This window comes from Malus domestica, chromosome 12 (genome assembly GCF_042453785.1).
Source record: "Malus domestica chromosome 12, GDT2T_hap1".
In the NCBI taxonomy this organism is placed as follows: Eukaryota; Viridiplantae; Streptophyta; class Magnoliopsida; order Rosales; family Rosaceae; genus Malus; species Malus domestica.
In genome coordinates this window covers 5586242-5594845 of record NC_091672.1, presented here as the reverse complement: position 1 = coordinate 5594845, position 8604 = coordinate 5586242, and the positions used below count along the sequence as shown (strand labels likewise).

Genomic DNA, 8604 nt, shown 5'->3' with positions numbered 1-8604 from the left:
TACCATTCCCATGCCCTCCTATATTATGTTGTCACGGTTAAGTCACGTCAATATTTTATATTAATTTTTTTTATAGAAATAATAAGACAAAAAGTAATGGGAATATAAAATGTTGACGTGACCACAGAAATAGGAGGGTACAGGGAGGGTATGGAATGGGGAGGGCAGACAATCCAAGTCATATGAGATGGGGATTTGGATTGTCTACTCTCCCCGTCTCATACCCTTCTCATGCCCTCTTATATTCTGTGATCACGGTTAAGCCACGTTAACATTTTATATTAATTTTTTATAGAAATAATAAGACAAAAAGTAATGGGAATATAAAATGTTGACGTGACTTAACCGTGACCACATCAATAGGAGGGCATGGGGAGGGTATGAAATGGGAATGGCAGACAATCCAAGTCCTATGAGATGGGGACTTGGATTGTCTACCCTCCCCATCTCATACCCTTCCCATGCCCTCCTATATTTTGTGGTCACGGTTAAGTCACGTTAATATTTTATATTAATTTTTTTTGTATAGAAATAATAAGACAAAAAAATGAGAATATAATATGTTGACGTGACTTAACCATGACTACAAAAATAGGAGAGCATGGGAAGAGTATGAAATGGGGGATAGACAATCCAAGTCCTTGTTTGGATTAAGATTAGATTCGACTCTACGACCAACAACACTAGCTGTAGTTGTAGCTTTCTGCAAAAGCACTTTTTTTATTCTGACCGAAGCGAATGACCAAGGTGTCTCGAACGTGTGTTTTTTTTGTCCAATGCGATTGTTTTTGTAAAGGGACAAGGATTGTCTGCCCTCCACTTCCTGTGCCCTCCCCGTGCTCTCCTGTTTTGTGTTGTCACGGTTAAGCCACGTCAACATTTTATATTATTTTTTTATAAATATAATAAGACAAAAATAAATAGTAATATAAAATGTTGACGTTGTTTAACCGTGACCACACAAACAAGAGGGCACGAGGAGAGCACCTGAAGTGGAGGGCAGACAATCCTTGTCCTTTGTAAAGCACCGACGTAACAACTCACACACTCGTATATGCGTAGCATTTGATAAACCAATTAACGAAATTATTTTAATATATATAACATTGAATGATATGAAAATGAATAGTTACGATTAAGGTAAACAGTTTAAATAGTTATGAAAATTAAACCTAACGGCTCAAACATTCATACCATTGACTGATATGTAGCATTGGAATCACACTCACAAATCAAAGAAGAAAAAATATGGACTTCGAAATATCAAGGGGAAACTTGTAAACTGGTTAAGTTGATTAATCAGCATCTGAGTACACATATGACATGATTAATGGTCTTCTCTTCTAGCCATTTGATTGTCAGTAAAATTTTACACTAAAGGGTGATAGATTCGGACTAAACCGCACGAAGAATCAGCCATAATAATTTTTTTTTTTAATCAAACTCGCAATCCACAAAATTCAAACTTAAAATATTCCACTAACAAGTGAAAAAAAATAACACTAGACAATACTACGAAGTGGTTTTGTCTTTTCTAATGCAAACAATCTACAAGTTCAGAATTAAGTACTCTTAGCTGCTTCAGCAATATGTTCTTTGTTGCACCTCCTACAACTTTTTTATTTCATATATTCATTCTGCACATAACGGAGAACATAGCACAAAGCCTAGTACAATGACGTTCTAGAATTCATATAGCCAACCCAATATAATGAGATCAGGCTTTGTTGTATCCATTCTGCACATAAGTTATCTGAAGTTAATGCATTGCCTTGCACAAGGAGTTGGCCAGTTTAGTGATTACAATTAATGTTGTTGATTGCCCAGAAAGCAATCTTTTAGTTCAGCTCACGTGGAAGACCAAAAACCACAAAGCTCAACAAATGCCCTAAATCCTGGGGCGTCTCTAATTGGTTCGGTGTCCGTCACCTCGAGGACATCCGAGAATATGGTTCGGTGCACCAATTCTATATTTTAACTCATTCAAAAATGTGATAATATGTATTCAAAACTATAGTGATGTAAGTATGCCTGGCCATGCATAGCTATACGCCCATTACCAAATTTCGGCATGTCAAATAGTACAATATTAAACGGAAACAAAAAAACTTGTAGGTTCTATGAGTCTATAGTGTAAGAGTTTTACTCCTAATGTGAGTAAGACCAAACTATATTTAGTGTGTGTTTTGATATGCAAGTACTTAGACAAATATTAGCAACGGATGCACGTCTTTGGCCTCTTTCTCAAGTTAATAGAAGATCGAAGCATGAATGAGTTCTTCTGCAGGTACGAACCGATATTAATTAGGGTTTACTTCTGAGTAGTCATTCTGACTAGTAGATGGTGGATTAATGGCTTTATTGGTTTCGATAGTTGCTCAGTGATGTCTACATAAATAATGCTTTCATATAGTTCAAGTGTAAATTATTCCAAAAATCCATGTTTAGCAGCAGAATTCTCACAGCTCAAAACAATTTATTTGTTACTTTTCCTTACCAAAGAGATAAGAATTTGATACAAGAAAACTTTATCGCATATGGATTTAGGACATATTCTAGTTTCTTATGCCGATATTTACAATTTGACAAGATACAGATTCAGAAAATACTGACCGACGTTGCTAGATGAAGGGGAAAAGGATGTACTCGGCATAGAAGAGATTCCAAATAAATCTGTAGTAGTTGGCAATTGCTTCCTGCAGAATATGCATTCAAACTTGTACAATCAGATGATGAACTAAACATTCTCTGTCACGTTATCGGAATATTAAACATCGCAAAATAGTCGTGCTGACTTTCCGTATTCCAATTTGTAGTACTTGATTTCATTAGACCATTTACCTTGGTGTAATTCGCTTTCTCGAGCACCCAAGTCTGAAAGGACATAAGAATAAAGTAGTAAGAGTTTAACATTAGCCATAAGTTCATTCAACATTTATTTATCCATGAAAGAGAGGTATGAAACCCAAGATACGAACCTGGAAAACTAAACTCAGTGCCAAGATTGCATGCATGGGTATCATTAAGCTACGTCTGAATGCCTGCACCACAAGTAACTCAAGGACTTGAAAATTTTTGGGTCGAAGGACTTGAATGGCTATCTGTCCAAGTGCAAGGACTGCGCAATCATCTAAATGTAAACTTCAAAGGGATGCATACTCACCTCCGGCATTAAACTTGCTATCAATATGGAACCAACATAATTTAGCAGCAGAAGCCCAGAACCAAGGAACGCAATGTTTCTAACTCCAAGTTTTGTTGCAAACGTTGATATTTCAAACCTGCAATCATCGTAATTCAAATGAGTATCTGATGACATCTGTAATATTAGGCTTCAAACAGAAAATATTGGCGTATTTAAGCAAGAAAAGTAACAATATTAGTCAAGCATATTAAGAAAATTGAGAATTCACTAATTCAGTGACTAAGAGCAACTATGCCAGTATGGGGTAGAGGGTCCAAGTTATGATGTGTGGTTCGTGTGTAAAATTAGTCAGACGAGAAAAAACAAAAGGAAACAGGAGTAACATTAAAACTAATAGCAAAGCTTGGAACTGTTTTTAACCTTTCAAAAGTAACTTGTATAGATAAAAAATTTACGAGGAGCAAGTATCAAATGAGAGATCAGCAGCCACAAAGTAATTAGCCCTACAACTCACTTGCGGTCCCCCTCTACATCCGGAAGATCTTTTGTTATCGCAATAACCAAAGCAAACAATGTTACAAAGGTAGTGATAAAAGCAACGGCCGAGCTGCAGATAGAATTTGAATTTCAGCATTAGTATGTACACAGCTAAAATATCTGAAGTATATAGCGAGATTCACAAGAAAATGCAAGATTATAAGTAAAAATCTTCAGTTGTTAGAGAAAGATCGCTTTCTGTTATCTGTCATAAGTCCATACTCATGGGTCTAACTTCAACAACTCCTTTTCAATCGTGTACTAGTCCAATCTAATTTTGGAATCACACCATTGGTCATACACTATGCTATGGTTTTATCTGTATCTACATGACACAACAAAAAAAGGGCAAGTAACACACCTCCACTCAAATTGAAGCCCAAGGGCAGCTCTAGTGGCATAATATACACCGAAATTGAGAAGGAAACCCCGTACCTGCAATAGTTATTTTGTTAATCTCTTGTGACATCCCCACTGCTGGAGAAACATATGAAAAGATAATATTCATTTCACATATTTATACAAGAGATCACGGTAGCTATTTCCACAACACCATAAAAGCAACCACAGAGATCCTAACCCTTTTAAAACTCTTTACTTTTCAGGCTCCGTGCTAGTAAGTTGTTTAATTCAGACACATTAATTTTCAGACAGTCATATTAGTTAAACCTATACTAATTCAGTAAGAGAGGGTGTTACACTATAGTAGCATTAGATGCTTCAGCAATATAATAATGTCAAACTACTGTTTTGAGCATAATTTTCACACTTGGAAAATTGTTTTGTTTCACTTGGCTTCTAAAATAAATTACTCCCTTATCTGTCACTTACCACGGGCCTGCTACCCTCCCCTCTTTTTCCACAAATTAAAAATAAAAACTCAATATTAGCTTTAATCTTTATTTGGAGGCTTTAAGGATAGCCCATGAATTTCAAATTCCACATAATACAATATCAAACGATTGAATTCTGAGTTGCACTAACTTTAGAATGGAGCCAAAACATCCAAAAAGAGCACATCATTGTATTGTTAGAATTGGAGAAGGGGTGAAAATTAGCAATACCGTGGCAATTATAAGAAAAGCAGCAACAGGAAATCTTTTCATTCTAAGCGGAGGAACAGAATATATGGTGCCAAGGAAAAGACCAAGACAGTAGAGAGAAGTAATGAATGGCCCAAAGTTCAGTCCAACGATCAACAAGCCAGTCACCGCAAAAAATACCACCAAGAGCCATGCTGATTTAACTGAAAGATCCCCAGCAGCGATAGGTAAATAAGGTTTGTTTACCCTGAAACGCAATGTAAAAGAGGCAGAATAAGTTCAAAGAAACTGACATGAAATAACTTTGATGAATATGTCACACAGCAGGAGAACAGATTAGTTGACAGTTTAGCAAAAGGTCAAGATCATCTGGCTCTTCAAAGAGTAAACAACACATTCTTAACAAGAGTCTCTAAGTCCGATGATTATATGCATCCACTTTAAGTCTATGACGATTCAAGGCATCGATAACATTCTGATAAGGGCCAACTTGTGCAGGATATTTAAAAAAATAATAATGACCATTAACCCTTTTGTGGTTGTTTGGAACTAATATTTCAAGTTAAGGTTGTATAAATGTGTGCGGCGTACTTGTCAATTTTGATATCGTAAATCTGATTGATGCCAACTATATAACCATTCCCACATAGTAGAGCAAAAAGACCAGAGAATGCCTTAAACAGCAGAGACCACTTTATCAGATTGGAGTTCTCAATCAATGCTCTTGCCACCAAAGCACTGTGGACAAAACAAAAAAGAAACTCGGTCAACTACAGCAGCACTGAGTTGGAACTTAAACTAGTTTACTAGCCAGTGTTCTCTGTGGTAATTTACTTACGTAGACCCCAGAACTGTCCCACGTATGGTATGGGGCCTCAAGAATCTCCAACAAGCATCTTTAAAATCTGAAACTTTGGTCAATACTGGATCAGATTCAGCAGCTCCAACTTGACTGCAGGCCTGGCCAGCATTCACTTTCACTTTAATGCCATAAGAAGACGCTCGAGTCTCATAAACTGATAGACTATAGTCTATAGTGTACAAAATTTGAATGCAACCGTGCATATGGAACCAAACCAATCACCAAATTTCCTTTTCTTCTACTTGCATTTTCTAGAGTAAAAAAAATAGGTTCATCAACTATCCCAAACTTCTAACCAGTTTTTGCTGCTTTGACATGTTCAGTATTAAGACTTTTTTCTCTTTGACAATGCGATACTCTATTCAAACCACTAACCCACATCCGTGTTCAACATGGATTAACAAACAAGTCAAAACTTCCAGTTCTTCTAACACCCACAACTACATTTACATGGATTAAACTTCCAAATATATAACTATATATAACTATATCTCTCTCTCTCACTAACTGGAGTAAAACTAAATAAAACCATCTGAAAAAAAACAAAAGATCAAATCTTTGTTGTGAATTTTGAGATTGGAATTGTTTAACAGCCACTGCCAAGAGAGACAGCCCAATTGGAGAAATTAAAACTTAAGAGTGGAGAAATGCAGCATACCCAGATGGAATTTCGCCTCTTTTGGCAGTTAAGCAAGGATTTGGAGCTGCTTCTGGACACCCCAATTGAGTACAACTTTGTCCTGCAGCTTGAGAGAAAAGCAACCGATTTTGTAGTGGTGGGCCGAACAGAAATTGGAGGCAAAGAGGATGAGGTGCTGCAGTGAGGTGTTATAGCTGGGAACCGCAGAGAAGAAAGCTCCATGTCTGGGGAGAGAGAGAGAGAGAAAAGAGAGAGGAGAGAGAGAGCAGGATAGGATCCCCCCAACGTGGCTTTTTGTTTTCAATAATTTTACTTAACTGTTAATTGTGATAAATTCAAAAAAAAAAGAAGTTTCCGCTGCCGGGGTTCGAACCCGGAATCATAATCTTTGATTTAACCATTGCTACAGCGGATGCTATGTGAAACCTTGAGTACTAAAGGCATATAAATATGCACAAATGCTCAACCTGCAAATCCCCCAAGACCCCTACACAAAAAAGGACAGACTCCTCATCAATTGCAAGTAACATATAAGGGGCTGATGTATGCTTATTTAACTGAAAAATTATAGAAAAAGTAGAAGAGGACTTAGATACATAAAAAATAACGGATGAATGACATGTCATTTAAGAACAAATGAAGATGCAAGATATCGAACTCCGTACCTCTCGCATGCAAAGAGAACTACATCCCCAAATTGGTATCTTTTTTTTTCCAACGGTTTTATTTAACTATTGCTTGTGGTTCGAACCAGGAATCAAAATCTTTGGTTTAACCATTGCTACAAAGGTTACTTTGTGAAAACTTGAGGATTTAATTGTATATAAATGTTTACAAATGCTTCACCTGTAATTGCCCCGAGACCTATACAGAAAAAACGAAAATCTCCCCCCTCAATTGCAAGTGAAATATAAGGGGTTGTTGTGGGCCTATTTAACTGAAAAATTATAGAGAAAACAGGAGAGGACGTTGATAACTCATATATTTCATACATCTATACCATCTATTTGTAGTCTCTTTGTGATGTTTTTGAGTTAAACTTGTTACGTTTTACTCAATTGTGTTAATGTGCAGTTACGTGTACTTTAGGATAAATTTGAAGGCAAAAGAAGTGAAAACATACCATTTTTGGAGCTGACCCTTAGTCAAATGTGGAAAGAAGTTTGATGGCCTGTCTTGAAGTCTAAATAAAGGTTGGTTGCCTGTTTTGAAGCCTAAATAAAGTTGTTAACTAATTTGAAGTCCAAATAAAGAATTCAAGGCGAATCTGGCTTGTTAGAGCATCTCCAAAGGAGATGTCAAATACAGTATGTCAAAACTTTAGTTGATGGCTGATGTGGCAAATTGAATACTAGTGCTAAATTTTTTTCTTTTTTTTTTTCTAATGGATGTGTCAAAATTTTATTTTATTATTTTATTGGGCCTAGAGTTACATTAACTATTAAAAAATAATCAAAATTAGAGAATAAAAATAAAAGAAAAAAATGAAAAATGGAGATGAAGGGTATCGAAACCCGACCTCGCGCATGCAAACCGACCCGGAATCATAATCTTTGATTTAACCATTACTACAGTAGATGGTTTGTGATAGCTTGAGGATTCAATTGTATAGAAATGTTTACAAATGCCTGACTTGCAAGGGTTGTTGTAGGCCTATTTAACTAAACAATTATAGAGTGAGAGAGATAGAGTAGAAGAGGACTTGGAAACTGAGACACGCGAAAAACAGCATATGAATGACATATCGTTTAAGAACAAAAATAAATGGGAAAATGAAAAATGGAATGACATATCGTGTAAGAACAAAAATAAAGGAGAAAATGAAAAATGGAGATGTGGGGTATCAAACCTGTACCTCTCGCATGCAAAGAGAAATACATGTTGGACAAGGAATTTTATTTTCAACGGTTTTATTTAACTATTGCTTGCGATTAAATAGAAGGAAAAAAATATCTTCCGTTGCTAGGGTTTGAGCCTGGAATCATAAACTTTGACTTAACTAGTGCTATAGCAGATGCTTTTTGACAACTTAAGGATTTAATTGTATAGAAATGTTTACAAACGCTTGACCTGCAAATGCAAGAGAGTCAGAGACCACTATAGAAAAAAGAAAAATCCACCCCTCAATTGCAAGTGACATATAAGGCGTGTTGTTCGCCTATTTCACTGAAGGATTATAGAGAGAGCAAGAGTGGACTAGGAGAATGAGATACTTGAAAAACAGTAGATGAGCGACATGTCGTTCAAGAACAAAAATAAAAGGAAAAATGAAAAATGAAGATGCAAGTTATCGAACCTCGTACCTCTACCAATCATAAACTTCGATTTAACCATTGTTGAAGAATTGGAGAGAGAGAGAGAGAGAGAGAGAGAGAGT

At 36.2% G+C, this 8604-nt stretch overlaps 1 protein-coding gene across 2 annotated transcripts; it reads right to left on the bottom strand.

Annotated features, from left to right (window-relative positions):
- Positions 1-1412: 1412 nt before the first annotated feature.
- On the bottom strand, positions 1413-6523 carry LOC103413543 (homogentisate solanesyltransferase, chloroplastic-like). 2 transcript variants are annotated; one of them, XM_070809727.1, is made up of 11 exons: positions 6246-6523; positions 5564-5685; positions 5317-5463; positions 4747-4972; positions 4044-4117; positions 3660-3752; positions 3164-3281; positions 2979-3041; positions 2842-2874; positions 2614-2696; positions 1413-1738 (listed from the first exon to the last, which is right to left on the bottom strand). In XM_070809727.1, exons 1-10 carry the CDS (start codon positions 6447-6449, stop codon positions 2622-2624), a joined length of 1155 nt encoding a protein of 384 aa, XP_070665828.1. In that variant the 5' UTR covers positions 6450-6523; the 3' UTR covers positions 1413-1738; positions 2614-2621. The 2 variants fall into 2 exon arrangements, with proteins under 2 accessions (XP_070665828.1, XP_008350232.2); XM_008352010.4 differs by lacking the exon at positions 1413-1738 and adding an exon at positions 2018-2281.
- Between the last annotated feature and the right edge of the window lie 2081 nt (positions 6524-8604).

Excerpts from the sequence above, each read along its gene's own strand:
- LOC103413543 (XM_070809727.1), bottom strand. The coding sequence starts at position 6,449 with ATGGAGCTTTCTTCTCTGCGGTTCCCAGCTATAACACCTCACTGCAGC. Across the intron at positions 3,042-3,163 it reads TAGCAAGTTTAATGCCGGAG|GCATTCAGACGTAGCTTAAT; the intron begins GTGAGTATGCAT and ends CTTGTGGTGCAG. Across the intron at positions 2,697-2,841 it reads AGAAAGCGAATTACACCAAG|GAAGCAATTGCCAACTACTA; the intron begins GTAAATGGTCTA and ends CATATTCTGCAG.